At 35.0% G+C, this 21,276-nt stretch overlaps 1 protein-coding gene across 2 annotated transcripts in view; it reads left to right on the forward strand.

The window, feature by feature from the left end:
• The first annotated feature begins 832 nt into the window (after window positions 1–832).
• The window catches only part of STXBP3 (syntaxin binding protein 3), a 47,057-nt gene continuing 26,613 nt past the window's right edge, over window positions 833–21,276 (forward strand). The window contains exons 1-8 of one of the 2 annotated variants that reach the window (XM_074370085.1): window positions 910–979; window positions 1,969–2,012; window positions 9,570–9,619; window positions 10,254–10,335; window positions 12,210–12,286; window positions 15,016–15,094; window positions 16,439–16,539; window positions 20,702–20,856. In XM_074370085.1, the coding sequence (XP_074226186.1) occupies window positions 10,257–10,335; window positions 12,210–12,286; window positions 15,016–15,094; window positions 16,439–16,539; window positions 20,702–20,856 (491 nt within the window). In that variant the 5' untranslated portion in view covers window positions 910–979; window positions 1,969–2,012; window positions 9,570–9,619; window positions 10,254–10,256. Of the gene's footprint in view, window positions 980–1,968; window positions 2,013–9,569; window positions 9,620–10,253; window positions 10,336–12,209; window positions 12,287–15,015; window positions 15,095–16,438; window positions 16,540–20,701; window positions 20,857–21,276 lie in introns of both variants that reach the window. The other variant, XM_074370084.1, reaches the window with a different exon arrangement.

Raw genomic sequence — 21,276 nt, forward strand, 5'->3', positions numbered from 1 at the left:
TGGGAAACTCTACTTTCTGTGATGGTTATGTCCCAGCTGGGGCGTCTCAGCAACTAAACTGATTTAATTCATGATTGATTACTCGGATTTCAAGTTTTAAAAGAACCTTCTCAGGAAGTTGATCTCTGCCTAAACTTTCTAAGTCTGAGCTCAATCATATCCTTTGTGAATCAGCAATAATTCTCTTCTTTTAAATCCTAAAACATTGATAGCTTCTTCCACACGAATTTATGTTTGTTGAAATATTGTTTTATTGGTTCATTTACGTATACTGTCATCATCAAGGCATTTGCTTTTTTAACTAATTTTTGACTGCCTTCAGTGTGCCAGAAACTGAACTACTTAATTAGATTTTAAACTCTTCAGAAGTGGCTCTCTCATTTCTTTGACTTTCCTGAAAGCCCTGCACAGTTTGGACACACTGGATGGCTCCTCATAATTCTACACAATTATGATGTCTTTGAAAAATGAATAAAATAAACTTTTTGGAGAGTAAATTTTCTATTCAGTAGTTGACTGGGTGAAGTCTGTTATAAATCGCTTTACAAAGTGAGGAACTCTTGTAAAGGGAAGGATCCCTCCCTTCTTCATGTATAGTATACGTGAATTCGTAGTTTCTTAGGTGGTATCAACTCGCAATCCGTGGGCACGGTTTCGTTTTCCGACGTCACAGGACGTCGAAATTCGATTGACATCCTCCCGCTAGGGGGCGCTCAACTGCCCACGGAGATTCCACCCGCACCGCGCAGCCTCCGTCCACGAATGGGCGGGGCACCTCTTACAGGCGCCCGTGACGTCGCTGGAGGGCGCGACCCGTGAGTGAGGGCGGGCTTTCCCCTCAGCGAGGGGCGGGGCCAGCCCGAGCTCCGCTCTCGCCGCAGAAGTAGGTTGGGAGTGGGAGGCGGTGGCTTCTCTGAGGTGTTTGGGAAGATGGCGCCGCCGGTGACGGAACGGGGGCTGAAGAGCGTCGTGTGGCAGAGTGAGTGCGGTGGGGCAGGGGCCGAGAGAGGGAAGGCCAGGAGGCCGCGGCGCCGGGCCTTGCTTTCCTGCCCCAGACCCGCAGGCTCTTCGGGAGCCGCCGCGGGCACTTGTTGCTTTGCTCCCACGTCCCTGTTAGAACTTCCTTTTTTCCTTCCCAGCCCTACTTCTGGCCGGCGCCAGGGATGGGCGGGTGCGGCAGGACGCGGCCTTCCCGCGGGCGCCCGGCACCCTCGCGCCGCCGCGGGGCGCGGGCGAGCGGCCCCCGGCCCGGCTTTTCCGCCCGGGGCCCCTGCGCGTGTCCTCGGCCGGGCCCCGCCGGCGCCCCACCAGTCGGTGATGTCTCTCCACTCGAGACAATCTGAGCGCTGTTCCGCTGAGCCGCCCCTCCCCTTCTCCGCACCCTCGAGTTTCTGAAGCCTGCCTATTCTTAATCGTTTTAGGAGCAGGGAGAAGTTTACCACCATTCTTTATAATGTCTGTCTTTAAAAACAGAAACAAAAACAAAAACAAAACCTCCCTGTTGAACAGACCCTTCCCTTCTAGAAGAGCCTACTTTCTAAAGAGTTCTTAAGAAGGGACCATCGGAATGATTACATCTCCAGGCAGAGCTGCACCTTCACCTCTTCCTTTACACTGGCCCAGCCCCGCCCTTCTGCTAGGACGGTACTACTTACTGATAACTGATATTCTGCCGTTCTGCCATGTCATCTACGACTTTCATAAGCATCAGTCCACACCTAGGTCTGCCAGCTTAGAGAAGGAAGGAAACAACCAAACAGAAGGAACCATCATTGTTTGGCATTGCTGGTTCAAAGTAATTATGGTCTATTAGTGGAAAGGAAGTAACATCTAATTAGTGTTCCTGGCTCTGGCTTGTTGAGCACAACAAAAGTAGTGACTGAGTTGACAAAATTCTGGGAGTTACAGAGTTCCTTGTGTAAAATTAAAACTCCAGATTGATAACTCCTATTGTGTTTAACTTATCAGGTACTAAAAAACAAATGTATAAATAAAAGGAGAAAAAAAAACAGGTATGACAACATTTTTTTTAATCGGGTAATTATAAGGTTGGCATTTTGTTTTTCAGAATTTACATGGGTCACTTTTAAGATTCGGTAATGTTTTAAAATCACAATGGCATTTAAGTAATTTATATGAAATGGGTAATGAATTGTGTTGTATAAGTAATTTCCAAGATGGTGGTTAACATCACTATTTATTAGGGGGAAAAGGGGTTAATATAGTAATGTCCCTACTGAGAGCGAGGAAGCTAGGCGAGAGGGAGTGTTCAAAATAACAAAATTTCCCGCTTGTGCTGCTAACTTGAGGTAGCACCAGGATATCCAGATGGAGTGTAAGATAAAGAAGATGGGACACTGAATGGAAGGGAGGTGTAAGGGTTAAACAAATAGTTCTTCGAATTTTTATGTAAATAGTAAGGTAGCTCAAAGAAAAGATGTTACTCATTCAGCTTTTAGTGAGTGGTGTACAGAGAGAAAGAGAAGTGGGAGCCTCTGAGTTCTGTTAGCAGAAGATGCCCGAGTCTGAAAGAAATGGTGAAGGAATCTCCTGAGAGGTAGGAGAATCACACATTTGGCTGGGAAAAGGTTTTGCTAGGTTGAAGGTAGTATTGTTAGGTCAGGGTACAAAGCTAAATAACAACCTTCAATTTACCTGCAAAGTAGGGAGAAGGGAACTAATATTTCTTGAACATTGACTCTGTGCCAGACACTATTCTTTACATATATAAAACTTAGTAGGAATGGTTATCTCTATTTCACAGAAGTTAAAACTGATAACAGCTATTACCATAACTGCATTATCCGTAATAGCCAAGAAGTCAAAATAATCCAAATGTCCATGGATTGATGAGTGGATAAATAACAAGTGGTATGTCCATACAGTGGAATATTGGGCAATAAAAAAGAATGAAGTATTGATAATGCTGTAATATTAATGATCTTTGGAAGTTATGCCAAATGAAAGAAGCCAGTCATAAAGAACCACGTATTTTATGACTGCATTTGTATTAAATGTCCAGAGTAGACCAATCTATAAAGATTAGTAGAAAGTAGATTAGTGGTTGCCTACGTTTAGGGGGGATGGGGAGATGTAGGGATGATGGCTAAGGGGACTGGTTTCCTTTTGAAGTAATGAGAATGTTCTAAAATTGATTATGGGGTTAGGTGCACGACTCTGAATATACTGAAAGCCATTTAATTGTACACTTGGGAAGAATTATATGGTATGTAATTATATCTCAGTAAATGTATTTTTTTCAAACCTGATACAGCTATTAAATATAGACTTAATGTTCATACTCAGATCATTTTGGCTTCAGAGTTAATATGTGACCTGTCTGTGACTTTCTGTAATGTTTAAACGTAGGATCAGGGCCTTACCTTTTGCCCAGTCTGTTGCAGTAGCCTCCTAACTGAACCTCTAAGCCCTTGTTCTTTCTCACTCTAGTTTATCTGACCAATAGTCACCAGAATGGTTTTCGTGTAATAGTACTGTGCTCTGATCATGCTAATCTTCTGCCTCAAAAGACCTGCAGAGAGAGACCCCATCCTGTTGCCTAAAGATCATTTCAAACACTTAGTCTGTTTTTGAAGACTTATAACCTGGCTCCAACCTGCCTTGTTATCTACTTTTCCCTAGTATAATATTGATGTTTGGCTAGTCTGTTGACACTTCTCAGAATCTTCTGTTTACACATGTCGATGCCAGTTCCTCTATCTAGAATGCTCCTCTTACCCCTATTCTTCCCCTGTCCAAATTTTAGCCAGCCTTCAAGTTTCAGCTTACATGGGGCTACTACCTCCAGAGCAGCTTCTCACTTTAATCCAGCCCCTTATATTTCTGTGGCATTTAGTTTATCTTTCTCAAATGGTATGTCTCACTACTGCCTAATGTGACTCTCTTGATAAGCTTCTTGAAGGTAGGTCCACTACTGTGTCTTCTAGAGCTTTAAATTCCAAATAGGCCCTAGCAGGATGCAATGGATAACAATGCTTGTTAAAAGTAAACAGTAGATCAGTTTTGTAATTTCCCCCCACTTATTCAATAAATATTATTGAATTCCTCTGGGAATACAGCTGTAGAAGGCAAACAATTTCTCAGCCTTCTTGAGGCTTGCATTCAAGTGGGGAATAATAGAAAATAAATATGTGAACAAAGAATGAACATGATTATTTCAGTTTGTGATCAGGAAAGGTTTCTCTGACGAAGTGACATTTGAGCTGAGACCTAAAACATGAGAAGGAATCAGCCTTTAGGGACTACATTAAAACACTTTCTTAAAAAAACTTTAATATTTTGAGTGCAGATGGCTCCATTTATTTTCAAAATTCATTCCCATATTTATTCTCTTTTTTTTTTTTTTTTTGAGGGGGGAAGGTAATTAGGTTTTTATTTATTTTAATGGAGGTCCTGAGGATTGAACCAAGGACCTTGTGTGTGCTAGGCATGCACTCTACCACTAAGCTATACCCTCCCCACTTCATTCCCATATTAAAAATCAGCAAAAGTTTCTAGTGCTTGGTATTGCTGATTTCCTACTTTTTGCTACTGGGAAGTGGTGGCAAAAATATCACTGATAAAAGGTTTGAAATAAAAGTTTTGAAATAAATTTCATCAAATTTATTTCAAAACACATGGCAAAACAATAATTAAATCAACCATAAAGCAAGTTCAAGCCACCTATGGCATTTTTTTTCCTTGTTCAGTACAGCCTGTTTTCTTTTTTTGTCTGTTAACAATAGTCTAATCTAATGTTTGTAACTCAAATATTTTAGAGGAAATGTTAGAGAAAATGGCATATGAGAAATTACAAATAAAAATAATGAGATTGTATTTATTTGAACTAATTCTTTACACATTAAATCATAAACTTCTTCCTTTTTTTTAACGTCTTCCTCCTGACCCGTATATAGCTTCAGATATATTTTTTATTTTTCATTTTATGACTTCCTCTTTTTAAACCCTAAACATTGACATAATGTTTTCCATCCTCCTTCATAAACTTTGTAATTAATATTTTAAATTGTTCTTAAATATCTTGATGTGGCAAAAAAAATTTGATGAAAGATTGTAAAATAAAATTAATCTTCATCCCTACCCAGATCCCAAACTCCTTTTCCAGAGATGGCCACTCAGGTTTCTTATAAATTCTTTGAGAATTGTTCATGTAGTATAGGCATGTATAAGATATTTTTATTTTTTGTTTTAATCAGTTACCTTTGTTTTATGTCTTTTTTCATTCTGGTCACTTCTTTAAGTTTATCATGTTGAACAAAATTTTCTCTTACTTTTTGGATATGTGCACAGTAATGTATTCATTTAAATCCATATTTATTGAATATCTACCCAGTGCTGTGCACTATTCTAGGGGCATATTCCTTGACCTCCTGGAGTTCACAATGCAGTGGGAGGAGACAGGTACATAAGAACTAAGTGCTATGTTAGCAGCATGAAGAAGTTTCATGGGAGAAAAGAAAAGGAATTATTTCCTCTCTCAGAATGGATCAGGGAAGACTCCAAAGAGTAGGTAACATTGAAAGGTAGTAGGATTTTGTCAGACAGGGAAATCTGAGTCAAGACCCAAAGGTGTGAAAGTATGTGATTGTTTATGGAAGAGGGAATAATTCCTTTTGTTTGAATATAGAGTATTTGTTGTAAGGAATAGTGGGGATGAAGACTAAAAGGTAGGTTGGAGCTAAATTGTTTAGACATGCTCTAGCAGTGGGGAGCCATTAAAGACGAAAGATTTTTTTTTCCCACCTTCTCAAATAGAAGTCATCAGCATTTTGAGAACTCTGTTAGAACAATGCTAGGGGGAGCATACAGGTCAGTGGTAGAGCATATGCTTAGCATGCACAAGGTCCTGCGTTCAATCCCCAGTAATTCCATTAAAAAAATAAATAAAATAATAATAATAATAATAATAATAATAATAATAATAATAATAATAATAATAATAATAATAGAACAGTGCTGAAAGGAAGTCATTTTCTTGTTCTTAAAATTTTCATTAAGTATAATACTAGTATAAAGTGCACTAATGCTAAGTGTATAGCTGGATGAATTTTTATTCATGGAACTACCACCTAGACTGAGGTATGGAACATTTCTAAGCACCCCATAGCCCTTCCCAGGCCAAATCCCACCCTCTCCCCAAGAGTGACTCCTGTTCTGACTTATGTTACCACCAAACAATTTTACAATGGTGGCTTTTTACCTTTACACCCTTTTGTTTAAGAGAGGAGCTCTTCAGATTTTTAATTGTAAAGTATTTTCTTGAAAAATAAATATAGAATTTGCTGATTTCTACCTAGAAATAATTGCTTTAATATTTGCCTTTGTATATATCTAGTTGGTCTTATAGTAGTCTTCAGTTTTCGTATGTTGTACTTTCATACAATTTTTAAATAGTGAACTTTGAAGGCCCTAGGTGGTCTTTCCCATGCACACACAATTCGATCTGGTTTTATTCAACTAGTAATGAATATTTTGCCTCTGCCCCAGGCCCTTGCAATTACCTTTATAAAGATTCTTCCTATTTTCCAGACAAATCAGTTTTTCTTGCATTGTTATTAACAGGTTTGTTAATAGTTTGTGATCTAAGATAGTGGTGCAAGAACACCTTCAGCATTGCTGATGCACATGATGTTAGTTCTCCTTTCATTTTCCCCTTCAATGTTTTCATATCCTCTTTGGCATTATAGTTTTAAATACATTTCCTTTTATATAACGGAGAAATAGAAGGAGCAAAGATAAGGTAATTGGTATTACTAGGTCATTAATTAGGTAGCATTTGGACTGGTGGAAGATTAATTTAGAAATTAGGTAGGACCAGTTAATGGAGGATGTTGAATAGTAGAGTCTAGACTTTATTCTGCAGGCAACAGCGACCATTTGAGAGAATTTTGAGTTTGGTATTCATACAACAAAGGGCTGTGCTTCAGGAAGATGACTCTGACAGCAGTGTGACAAATGGATTGGGAAAGGTAAAGGGATTGGAGGTGGAAAACAGGAAATCCAGATAGGAGTCTATTGCAGTAGTTCAGTGAGAGATAATGAGAAACAAGGCAATGCTGGTGACAGTGGCTCTCACCAGAAAGAACAATCAATCCTGCTGGATGATCGGAAATGGAGGAAGAGGAAATGGCCAGAGACTATGACTAAGAAAATGACAATAGAACTCATAGAAATGGAGATGTCTAGAGCAGTTTCTAGGGAATTTAATCTCCATTTGCTGTAGGAAGGTGCTTAAACCTGTATTGTGTAATTGAACGAAGAAAGAGACGAGGATTTGTGGAAAATTGAAGGACTGCTGAGGGTTAGGGGAAATAGGGAGATGTTGGTCAAAGAGGGCAGACTTCCAGTTAGAAGGTGAGTAAGTTCTGGGGATCTAATGCACAGCATTGTAATACAGATAACAATACTGTACTGTAAAATTGACAGTTGCTAAGAGAATAGATCTTAAGTGTTCTCACCCAAAAAAAGAAATGGTAATTGTGTGAGGTGATGGAGGTGTTAACTAACACTGAGGTGGTAATTATATGTGTATCCAATCAACACGTATGCCTTAAAGTTACACAATGTTATATGTCAATTATATCTCAATAAAGTTGGGGGAAGAAGTTGAAGGACTGATCTAGTAGATGAAACTCTGATGATGAATATGATCTTTGAAGAAGGGTATAGAGCAAGCAGAGCAAAAGTAAGAGAATTGAGTCTTGGAATATATCCATATTTAGGGTGCTAGAGAATATTATAAGATCAAATGATTTTCATTAATATTTAGAGGAAATGCCTTTTTAGTTCTGTAATACTAGTTGATGTGATTTCCTTTGACTCCTTCTGAACATGTTTTACCTGTAACCACATCACTTTTCATGGTTGGTTCTAATCTCTTTCTACAAAGCTAGTTTTCTCTTTATCATTAATTTTGAGATGCTAACACTGATTGGCTTGGTATCCTAGATTCTAAGGTAGCACTAATCTAGTAGAAATAAAAGGCCAACCACATATGTAACTTAAAATTTTCTGGTAGCCACATTTTTAAAAAGGCAAAAAGAAGCAGATATAATTAATTTTTAAAATATGTTTTGTTTAACCTGATATATCTAAACGTTATCATTTAAACATGTAATCAACATAAAAATAATGATATGTAAAATTTCTCTTTTTGTACTAAGTCTTTGAAACCAGGACATCCCAGTTCAGGCTAGCCACATTTCAAGAGCTCAGTAACCACACGTGACACTGCCATATAGGACAGTGCAGTTTCTAAGGTGTTAAAGACTGGAATGAGTTCTGCCTAGGGAGCTGTTCAGTCTGCTCCAGCATAAATTCCATGAGCCTTCATTTCTTTAGAGAAAGGTACAGATCTGGTTAAAAACAAGCAGAATGACTGATTTTCACTTTGTTTTAGGTATACAGAAATAAAGCAAGCTTAAAAAGGGAAGTACTGTAATGTTTCACTGTCCAGCTCTATCTGAGAAAATCCTTCCTCTTTCCCTGTAGAGGAAACCACTGATTTAAGCTTAAATTATGGTTAAATACATCAGGCTTTTGCCAATAACTTCATATAACATAATCTTCTCAGCAAACATTTACAAGCCCCTTAACTAATATAGCTTAACACTTCAAACCTTCCTAATTACAGTAAAACCTCCTAGATCACAATTCTTACGATGAGTATCAGTAACCCTTATTGAATATACCCTCTACTTAAACATGTCATTTTTTAATGTGATGACAGAAACTTGATGGTAAATTTCCAAAAGCATTAGGTTAAATATAAATTAAGAAATAAAAGGTTTAAATGAATTATGTAGATATCTTATTATCAAGAACTAATGAAAGAAGAGTTACTATAATTTACTTTTTAATTGTATTTTGTGTATTATATACTACATAGTACTACAGTTTTCAAAATTAATTGAAAATAAAACATTAAGTGTGGAAAATTTCATCTTACAAAGTAGAATGGTATTTGAATTGCCTTTGTGTATTTTATTTAATAATTTAAGACATATATTTAAATTAATTTTGGAAATCATTGCAAGGAACATATTAATAATATTCATTGATTATAAATAAATTCTGAATATTTGTATCCTAATGCTGTGACACATATTTTTGAAAATTGTAAGTAAATCAGGAACAAAATTACTTATCTAGTTTTGATTGTTAAATGAAATTTAGCAATGGGCTAGTTAGGGATTTTCCTATGGGGTTTTTGTTTTCATCTTGTTTACTTAGGATTTAAGTAGAATAGGAAAAACCAAGTCAGACAATACTTTCAGAAATATTTTCCAGGTATGCTTATATGCTTAAATATATTAGCCTTTTTAATGATATTTTTATTCTCAAAAGTTTGAAAATATATTACAGTTGAAATATACTGTATATGTTAAGTATTAAAGAGAACTGGGTTTTTACTTACAGTTTAACAAGTATATATGCTTTTTATGTAGCTGAACAGATTTTCCAACTGATACTTCCCCAGCCATCTTGGAAATTTTGAGTAGTTTTTCTGACTGTTTAGATTCCTAAATAATTCTCTTTTTTTCTTGCAGAGATAAAAGCAACAGTGTTTGATGACTGCAAGAAAGAAGGCGAATGGAAGGTAGAATTTGCATTTTGCATAGAATTTGCATAAAACTAGAAGCCTTATATTGAAGACTTCTATATGTTTTACTTATACTTCTGTAAGAGTATACGATCTAGAACCACACTGCTTGTGTTCAGATCTTAACTTCACTTCTTATTAGCTGTGCTTCTTGGGCAAATTTCTTGACCTCTCTGTGCCTCTATTTTCTTGTCTATAAAATGGGGATGATAGTACCTCTTAGGAGAGTTGTAAATATTAAATGAATTAATGCATATAAAATTCTTAGAATGGTGCCTAGAACGATTATTCTACAAGGGGCATTTTATAATTTTTAGAAAATCTGATGTTAAGTATAAGATACAGTTAAAATGAATAAGTTCTCTGCTTCAAAATGAAAATATGTCTATTTACTTACTTATCTATAATAATATATGTATGTATATTGAGAAAATAAATTTCTAGGTCATCCAAGTTAAATGATGAGTTGAGGTAATTTTGCTTACTGCCCTGATATTTTAATTTTATACTATAAAAGGTTTATAAGTTTGAATTGGTTTAATGAATTAAATCCTGTCTTTTGTGAATTCTTGGCAGTCACATGCTTATACTTAATTTATATTCATCTTTCTTAACTTATATTCATTTTAAGATAATGATTCTAGATGAATTTACCACTAAGCTTTTGGCATCATGTTGCAAAATGACAGATCTTCTAGCAGAGGGTATAACTGGTAAGTATTACAAATACTCATTGTGACGGGGAGAGGGTATAGCTCGGTGGTAAAGCGCATTCTTAGCATTCATGAGGTCCCGGGTTCAATCTCCAGTTCCTCCATTAAAATAAATAAATTTAAAAACCTAATTATCTCCTCCCCATCCCCCCCCAAAAACCCAAATACTCATGAAAACCTTTTTTTATTATGATTGGGAGAGTTTGAAGTATTAATAAATTTTAATTAGTAATTGTGTTTTTCAGGGTTTTTTTTTTTTTTTAGTGACTCTAACCATAATAATTACACAAGATACTGTTCTTTTGTCTGTGAATTGATTTGTCCACAGAAAGCTTTTTTTGAGAAACATTTTATAGGACTGTATATTTTAAAACACACTACTGTGGATTGTTCTCAGTATCCTCCAGAGTCACCTAGGTTTGCTCTGGTTTAATCATAATCTTATCCACTAACTTGAACTTATTACATTCCTTTTGAGTTCCACATGAGCTCTCCTGGATTGGCAGTTCAGTGATCAGACTTTCTGTCCGCATTCGGGTCATTTGTGAAAATATTCAGTGGTGTCTTGTAACTTTTAAGAAACATGAGAAAAAGTATATGTGTGATGCTTCCTCGGTGTCTTCACTAAAGTCAAGTAAAAACCTTAAAAAAAGTAGACTGTGAGTTAGATTATCCCTTTGTCACTAGTATAGGAATATCATAAAAAATCTTTCTTTTTTAAATCATTTATAGATATCCACTTTTCAGTGAATTGAAGAAGTGGCATTTTCTGCTATTAATGACCAAATATTTCAGAATCTTTTCACAGTCTGTGTTCTAAAGCATATTACAATATTGTTATAACATTGTTAACATGTACATTATTCGCTAAACATAATATATAGTCTATATAGCATAAAATGACTGTAAGACTTTATTTTGGACATTAAGCAATAAAAATAAGTTAACCCAGATACAAAGGTGAAATTACAATTGTTGAGAGTGGAGATAAGAGTAAAATTAAATATTTCCTTTGAAATCTTTTTTGATATCCTATCTAACAGAAGCTATGCTAAACATATACTTTACTAGTATAAATTTAGGGATGAGAAAATGAAAATGAATCAGCCTATTTAAAAGAGAAGTCCAACAGTAGCCTTCCTTGCATGTCAGATTAATGTTTTTAATTCTTTCTAGGCCCTTTGGCAGCATGAGTCTTGAAAGATGGTTCTCTTGATTTGTAAAATGATACATTAAATTCGTTTTTTAAACTATAGCCTTAATAGTTAATTTGACAATTCAGAGTTTACTAGCTTTAAATTCACTTTGTTTTATATTACGTATTTTATAAACTTCTTAATTTCAATAATAAAAATAGAATTGAGTAAATTATGATTATGTTTCATTTTAAAAAATACTTTATAAATATTTCTGTATGATTTTAAAAGAACAAGTTAATTGGCAATTTATTTAAAGACTATTATAGAAGTTAAAAACTTGGACTCTGGAGTTGGACAGATGTGAGTTGGAATCCTGTCTTTTCTTTTTTACTGTGTAACTTGGGTAAGTTACTTAACTTTTTTAAGCCTTAGTTTCCTCATTTGTAAAATACACATAGGGTTATTATGATAATTCATGTAAAGTGCTTAGCCTGGTTTCTGATAACATGTTTCCTATTATAGTAGAATATTTTTAAACAGAAATACATATTTTAATTTTAAATACATTTTCTTGATTTCTTCATGGAATGTTGATTGCTTATGCTAGTAGACCTAACTATCAAATAACTACTTTATCTTTTTTCTCATGAAAATATTAAGAAATATAATAAAGTTCATTTAAAAATTATTTCAAGTGTGTAATATTTCATTATATAAAATGACTTTTTTTGTTAGTTGTGGAGAATATTTGTAAGAATCGAGAACCCGTCAGACAAATGAAAGCCCTTTATTTTATCTCTCCAACATCAAAAGTAAGTATTTTGAATCTTTAAAAAGTACATTCTTGGTGGGGAGAGTATAGCTCAGTAGTAGAGTGCCTAGTATGCATGAGGTCCTGGGTTCAGTCCACAGTATCTCCATTAAAAATAAATAAATAAACCTAATTACATCCCCCCCAAAGGAAAGTACATTCTTTAATATTTTCACTACTGACATGATTTTCTAATAGAAAATTCAAAGTAGTAAAATGTCCTTTATTAGAAAAATAGTGCTATAAACTAGTTTGCTTAGGAAAATCTGTGAAATGTTGTTTCATTTCATTTTGCTCACTAAGAATGTTTAAGTGAAAGAATTCCTTTCTCCCATATATGAAAGCAGAATTTAATTGTATAAAATGGTAGAGTTTCTTTGAATAATTTCTTACTCATACAATTCCTATTCAACTGTAATTTTTAGGAGGATGGAAATATATGGGAATGAAATAGTCTTGGATTAATCTTTCATTTATCATAGTGATTTCCCAATAGTGTATGTATATATGTATGTGTATACATACATTTGTAGGTATATAGGTATATATATATTTTATGGTAAAGGAATTTCTTTAGTTTCTAATCTAACCATGATTCAGCTCATACTTAAAGCCAAACTTCTAGAGCCAAATAAGGCAGCAGATTCTTTTATTCTGTATGATATCAGAGAATGTGTTTTCCAACACATCCTTTGGCTTTTTCCTACCTAGAATGTTCATTTGGCAATCCAGTTTCATTTCTTCTAACTCAAGCAGATAGTAGGGAAAAACCTAGACATTTACTATGTAGTCTGTACATATTGGCTGCTAGTGAATTTTAATGACATTTTATATCTTATCTGTAATATAACTTCATACAATAAAATTCATGATCAGAAAAAATGAAAGTCAAAAGCACCATTTTTCACCTACTAAATTGGCAGAGGGATTTAAAAAAAATGCATCTTTATTTATGTATTTATTTATCTATCTTTCTATCAATATATCATATTCTAGCTGTCAGTCCATTATCAATGGGTAATGGAGCAGAAATTATACTGCTAGTGGATGTATAGATTAGTGCAGCCTTTTTGGGAAGTAATTTTCTATGTCAAGAACTTTAAAACATTCTGTATCTTGGAGTTTATTGTAAAGAAATAATCAAATTAATATTCAAACTAAATTCCTAGCAATAAATAAGTCATAATAAATTCTTAGCATTAACAAATAATTGTATGAAAGACCTTGTGGCCGTTGAAAATAAGGTTTCCAGGAAATTTTAATGATCAATATGAATTTTTATGTTTAATGTTAAGTGACAAAAGCAGGATATAAAATTGTATATTCAGTAAAGGATCAAACAATTCTGAGAAAATGGTACCTGAATGTGACTCCTTTTTCCACCACAACCAACTGCAGTTTCTCTTCCTGTCCTGAATCAGTTACCTCTTGGTTACTACGGGCTTCTGGGTACAAGTGAGGCCTTGGGCTCCTTGGGTACTTGTAGAGAAACCTGGTGTGAGATTTCCTTCCTCTGGGGCTGGGCGAATACCTGGAGACCAGCCTCAGAGAGTTCCCAGGCAAGGATCATAAAATGACAAAATTTAAGAAGAGTTTGGCTATAAGAGATTTGTGAACCCTAGGGGAAAGGTCACTTGGATGGTTTGTTTGCTTTTACACCTACAGCCCTCAACAGGAGAAACCTCTGCCTTCCTCCTCATAGGGTACTCCCAACAACTAAACCTAAGCCTGAAGTGAGCTGACAAAGAAAAGCAACCACACATCTAAGTGGATCAAGTGCCCAGAGAGAGAAGGTTTATAAGAATAAAGAAAACACACATCTAGCAAAATATAGGGGCTTGGAGAGAGGGATGATAACCTGAACAGAAAAATAGTACATTTAAGAAGAGTCTGGTATAGCACATAAAAAAACTTTCTGAAGCTCAGAAACGTATTTTCTCAGTTATATAGTTAATTGAAGAAGAGGCTAATCACTATGGAAATTTGAATTAATAGTCTAGAGCATCAAACTAGATTATCTCAAACGAAAAAACAATCATGGAAATCATGGTGGGGAAGATAAGAGACCTGCAAGATGGATTCTTGAGCTCTAACAAAAATATACTAGCTCTCAGAGTTCCAGGAGGAGAAAAAGGAATGGACAAAAGTGAGAGAATTAGATTCTTTGTTCTTCATTTTTGCTTTTTAGACTATCATGTCTTTAAAACTACCAGCATTGAGGCAAATGCTACCAGACTCTCTTACCTTGTTTTCCTCCTCCTTGAAGTCTGCTAATCTTTGGGCCTTTCATTCTAATCCCCCTTGACAATTTTAGCTCCTAGCTCACTGTCAGTCTCTTCAGCACTTCTCTGGTCAGTCTCAAATGGTTTAATTATCCGTATAGGTAATACTTCCAGTTCGTTCATTGGCTTCTCAATTCCTTGATCTGTATCTTCCAGTGGTCTTGTCTTTTTTGTTGCTTCAGCTTCCCAGGCACTTGACCATTCTGAGATCTCCTTATCTCCAAAGAGCATGCTGTTCATACATTTTACCTTACTACTTAATACGTTTCTAGCTATAACTGGCTGGACAACATAGCATCTTAAAATGCTACAAACTTTTATAAATTAAACTGTTGACAGTTAAGGTTTTATTTTATTATCAGAATAAAATAATCTTAGTTATTTCAAAAGCTAGCATATTTAAATTAGTATTTGATAAAATGTGTATTAACATCTAACCTTTTTTAAGTCTGTAGACTGTTTTTTACGTGATTTTGGAAGTAAATCGGAGAACAGATATAAAGCAGCGTATCTATACTTCACTGACTGTAAGTAGCTTTGCAAAAGTTACTGCTTCATTGTTTCAAATCCTATTAATCATGAAGTATTTCTTACAATACTTCTAATACTAGTGAGTGACTTTTATTTACTGTTTGATCTAATTTAGAAAGAATCTAAAAATGCAAGATTATATCTATCCTAATTCATGTTAAGGTGATAGAAAATTAAATCATTCCAAACAGTTTCAAAAGACCATCATTTTTGCTGGTATACAGGGTGAGGGAGTTGGCAGAGAGGGCTACCTCTCAAATTCTGTGATGATAACAGGAAGAATTCTTTAAATCAAAGTTTCAACTAGGGATTTGATTATATAATAAAAAATAAGACCCATTGGGAGAAACTGCCATCTGTTTGCTAATATTAAGGGAGAAAACCTATCACGTGTCTTTTTCTATGCTGTACATTCAGATGGAAAGCAGCTAAACTAAAGAATCTTAAAGTCCAGAGACACATACAATTCTGTTTTAGGTTTTATCTTACATAGTTATACTGCAGCAATAAAAATGCCATTTATTAAGTCAAGTCTTGGTCTCTAAGTTAAGAGAATCATCATTTGAAGTAGTATGTTATTTTTCCTGTCAGTTACTATTTATCTCATGTCTAGTAGTAATTTGCATTCTAAAAAATGCCATACCATAAGTATTTGTCATTTAAGTAACTTTATCATTCAGAAATACATGTTTATGGAATTGATAAAATTTAATGAATGTGATGCCTCTTTTAATTTAAGGAATCTTGAGGCTAAAGAGCATCATGTTAAAAGACAGTAGGAGCCACTGGTTGATTTTCCAGCCTAGATTTAGTGAAATTATAAGCAGTTAGGTGAAAGGGGGGTGGGAGGAGGGGAGGAAATGGGCTCTAAACTTACTAGTTTAGAGATTTAGAATTTCCTGACATTAGAGAAATTTCCTGTAATTCAAGGAAAAATAAATTTATATGGTATGGTTACCCTTAGTGGCAGATATAGAAAAGTAGTGTAAACTCTTAAGAAATTCTGAAAGTTCTATGAAAGATTATTAAGTCCTGAGTTTGGGCTTGTTTTCATTTCAAACAATTTTAGTTGGCTATGTTACTAGCCTTCTAAGGGAATATATCTTAGGTTATGGTGGATATGAATGGGGAAAATGAAATATCCATTACAGCCTTTGTGACTAGAATGCTTCTGCTCTGTAAAGTGAAGAACAGTATTTATATATTATCTTTGTCCTCATAGTAAATTACTTTGTGAAAGTCAGTAATTATATATAAAAGAATTGGATATTGGAATAATTTATTCAAAAGAATGAAAATTTAGATGGAGTTACATGTTTTGGTTTGTTTTCTTCTCTCAGTTTGCCCTGATAATCTCTTCAACAAGATTAAGGCTTCTTGCTCCAAGTCAATAAGAAGATGTAAAGAAATAAATATTTCCTTCATTCCACTTGAGTCTCAGGTACTTTCTGTTTTTTATTATTTACGTATTTATGTATGTATGTATGTATGTATATATGTATTTATATATTTGAGCAGAGAAAGGCTTATTGCAAAGGCAAGCAAGGATAATGGGTGGCTCATGCTCAGAAGACCCAGACTTTCTTTATTTTTAATTTTGGTTCATAATGGATTTTAAAATTCAGTTTTATGAGCCTGTTTGTTAATAAGGTATATCCTAAAGATGTTTTATATGTTATCTATTTGGTGAATTTTGAACAATCCACAAATAAACATTTCCTCTGATGAAGGGAGGAACATGAGTACTAAATTATAGTATAACATTAATAATGAAAGTGAAACTTAAATTTCTCATCTGCCACTAAGTCCTGTGTGTATCAAGGTTTACAGCCCTATCAGACTGAAATCAAAAGATTTTAAGCCCAATTGTTGTTGGATGACTCCAAAGAAATAAATGCTTTTAGGTTCTGTAACCATTTATGATATTAAAACAAAGTTCTTTAATAAATTTTTTATGGAACATTATGTAAACTGTCATTTATTTTAATTTATAAAATGAAGGATTTTTGTAGATTTATTTTGCCTTTGGAGAAGTTAATGAGCCTTCAATTAAAAATAATAGTGGTAATAGCAAACACATAGTACTCTCTGTATGTCAGACACTTTCCTAAATGCTTTCCATAATATTCACGTCATCTTCACAATAGCCCTATGAATAGATGGTAATTCTATCTCCATTTTAAAGATGGGGAAATCAGAGGTTAAGTAACTTGCCTTAATCACACACCTGGTGTACTGTTCAGCTCTGTTCTCTGTGTTAACATTTCATAGAGTTGAAATAGTTCACTGTTTTTTGGAACTATAAGGTCAACATTTTAAGAAATAGAAAGGTCCTAAATAACAAATTTTTCTTTTTAGCTATTGCTGTTTTTGACAAAGAAAGACCTTAGTCAAATTTGCAAAATTTTAAGATGCCTGCTTAACATTAAACTGTTTTCTAAAGGTTTCTTTTAGATTGATTCCTTTTAATATGATATGTAAGTTTATTGTAGGGTAAAAATGGACTTCCTAAAATGATGTGGGATATAAATAGTACTGTGATAAATATTACAAAAATGCTCAGAACATCTTGCCACATGGAAGATAAATATGGTTTTAGCCTCAGAATTCATTAAAATTCAGTAACTGCTGTGTTTGAGGGGGAGGTTTGTGTGGATATCTGCTAATTTGATGACTGATGGAAATAACTTGTGTTTACGTGTATAGACAAATCTTGTGGGGATCTTCTACTTACCAGTCTTTACAAAATGTTGTGATTAAGGTCATGACTGTCTGCTGTGTTTTTTCCCTAAGAAGTTTTTTCTTTTAATTTACTTCTTGATAAACATCTTAGGATAGTTTACTTAATAATTTAACTATTATGGAGAAATTACAGTGAAAATATTATGATCTTTTGTTTGATTGTTAGTGAAGATATAAATGAAATACTACTAAGCGCCTTGAGCTATGAGCAAAGGCTTACATGAGCATTTATCAAGATCATGTGCAGTGGACCCTGCCTTCCAGATGCAGAGCGGTCTGCTGTGAAAAGATGAGCAAGATACATGCTCCGTCTCAGCTGTATAAGAGAAAGTATTGCACATGTTCAAAACTATACCAGTGAAGATTAGGTTCAACTGCTTGTAACAGGACAATTTAAACTTTCCATGCTTAAACAAGATGGAAATTTATTTCTTGCCAATATAAAACAAGTCAGGAAATGGGCTATATATCTATTATGCTGGTCCTACACAATTGTCAGGGGCCAGGTCTCCCCTAGCGTGGCCCTCATGATCCAAGATGACTATGGAATTATTACATTCTCATTTGAGGAAGCAGGATGAAGGAGAGAAAGAAGGAAGTACATAATTTTCATTTATAACTTGTTAGCCAAAATTCAGTCACATGCCAATACCTACGAGCATGGAAAACAGAAATATAGCTTTTAGCTGGGCATATGGCTGCTTCCCCCAAACAATTGGTATGATTACTGAAAAGTAAGGGAACAATGGTTTTTGAGGAAGCAGCTTGTAATCTACCACAAGAGATTAACTAACTGTCTCTGAGAGAAGGAGAAAACATTTGAAGAATGGATAGAATTTCATAAGGGAGTATTGAAGAAGGAAAGAATATTCTAGGAAGTGAGAGTGCAAAGATACAGAAGCAGAAAGGTGCAAGGGAGCAACAGGGATATGGATTATAAGGGGTGACAGTATGATGGATGAGGTTGTGTTTATAGGTAGGTTGAGACCAGGTTGTAGGAGACTCCAGGTACTATCAAGAGTGACAGAAAATGGGCTCCTGCAGAAAAGTCCTGAAGTCCTGAAGGAAAAGGAGAAGTCAGGAGATCGAGGAGAGATTGATAAAGTCAAATATGATAGTTCTCCAAAGAAGAAAAGTTGGACGTTGAACACATTTAGAAGTCACATGGAAAGGAAGGAGGTTGACTTCTCCTGAATCTGTGGGTCAGAGGCATTAAAGAAAGCTCTCTTTCCCTTTCAGAGGGTTTAAGTTAATTAATACCCTCATGTATACATTAGGGCAGTTAGATGGAAAGCATTCAAGAATATAGAGGAGTTTGTTTATAGCTAAGCTAGCTATGAATTAGCAAGAAAGGTAGGTGGAAGTTGTGGGGAGCTGATATATTCAAGGAGCTGATTGTGGGTCATGAAGATGAAGAAAGCATTTAGTAATAGTCTAAAGGAACATGATAGTGATGGAAAGTGGGGGGAGGAGGAGGGAAAGAAAGGAAAGGGAAGAAATGTGAGCGTAAAATGAAAACCAGCTCCCAAATCCTATTTGGTTAATTGGAGTACTAGATTCTAGCTTAGATAACTGTGGTAACAACTCCCCAAATACCAATGCATTACAACAGCAGAGTTTATTTCTCATTCATGTTAGTGTCTATTGTGGTTTGACTGGGGCTTTGCTCTACATCCTCTTCATTCTGAGACTGAAGGAGTAGCCCCTGTCTAGATCACAGCAGAGGGAAGAGAGAAATGGTGGAGCCGCATGGTGACTTTTAAAGCTTTTGTGGGGAAGTGGCACATGTCACGTCTACTCACATCCAGTGACCATAGCAAGTCAGATATCAATGAGTGGGAAGGGTACTCCGATAGGGAGAGGCCCCACAGGGAGGGACAATAAATATTTTTGAATAGATATTATGTTCTGGAGTGGAATAGTATACTATGAGGAAGCCACAGTCCAGCTGTAGGGTGCTTGTTGGCAGTTAACATAGCAACCAAAACTTGGAAGCACAGACAAAAGTGATAGCTGCAGCTAAATCTCAGTCCATGTTTAGGCTTCTGCTGTGGGTGATCAGTTGCATTCAGAGAAACAAATGACTTTGTGAAAGGAAATGTAGGAAAGTTTATTTGTAATTCATTAGCGAATGTATGATGTTTATTACATACCGTATACTTTTACATTCAATACATTATTTTAGGCTAAGGGGAAGTACTGTCATTGTTTAAAAAAATTAGTTTAATAGGGAACTCTCAACTCCAATTACACAGCTTTTTCTTTTATATCCTTCAAATAACAGTCATAGTAAATCTCTAATCTCATCCTATGCATGTAAGTAAATGTTCTGTCTGTCACAATGCTGTGTCTTTTGGGGAAGTACCTCTCTATTTTAAGGGCATTAAGAATGTAAGCTAAAGAATTGAAACTATATATCCGCTTTGGAAAATTTCTAGGTTATTCTCTAATGGGTTAAGATTTTAATGTATGTCAGATATATAGACCAGTTTTGGCTTTGCTGTTTCTTTGTTCCAGGTGTTAGAGTTTTATTTTAGTTCGGCTACCTCAGATTCTTTCATCTGCTGCACAGGTAGAAAAAAGCAAACAGTACAATCTATATATGAACCAAGAATTGAAGGAGAGAGGTAGACTAAGCAGGAAAGGAGAGTGAGAAAAAGAAAGGATGAAGTCAAGATGACAGAGAAAATGAGATTTGACTAAGGTAAAAACACAGTTGTTTCAGGACAGCATGGTTAGTACAATTTTTTTTGTTTTTGTTTTTGTTTTTTTAGTATCCCAAGGAATAGCTGTGTTTTTCTTGGTATATTTTTAAAATCAAATTTCCAGATTGACAGTGTGAATTTTTTGGCCTAACTTAGGTATATACTCTTGATGTACCAGATGCATTCTATTACTGTTACAGTCCAGACCCTAGTAATGCAAATGGAAAAGATGTCATTATGGAAGCGATGGCTGAGCAGATAGTTACAGTATGTGCTACCCTGGATGAAAATCCCGGAGTAAGATATAAAAGGTAAGACACTCGTTGGTGTCTTTATATGTTATACGTTATGCTGTCTATTTGCTTTTTGGTACAGACTAAGTCAGTCTCTGTGCTTATGTGTGTTGGTCTGCAGAATTCATTTTCTTCATAAAATTATGCTCTACATATAGCAGATTTAAAGGCTTAAATTTCAGAGTAACTAATAACCTCTGTTTCTGAGTTTCAGAACTTAAATTATGGTATGATTTACAGGTATATTTCTCATAAGTTTAGGAATAATTAGAGGAATGCCTTTGTTGGGACATATGGGGAATATGTGCCTACATTTAATGTTTTATTAAATTTCCAACAAATTAAATGACCATATTATCTGGATACTGGTTATAAATAGATTTTTGGAGTTTCTTAAAAGTTTAAGTTTGACTTTAGTACCATGTGCCTTTATTTGCT

This window comes from Camelus bactrianus, chromosome 9 (assembly GCF_048773025.1).
Source record: "Camelus bactrianus isolate YW-2024 breed Bactrian camel chromosome 9, ASM4877302v1, whole genome shotgun sequence".
In the NCBI taxonomy this organism is placed as follows: domain Eukaryota; kingdom Metazoa; phylum Chordata; class Mammalia; order Artiodactyla; family Camelidae; genus Camelus; species Camelus bactrianus.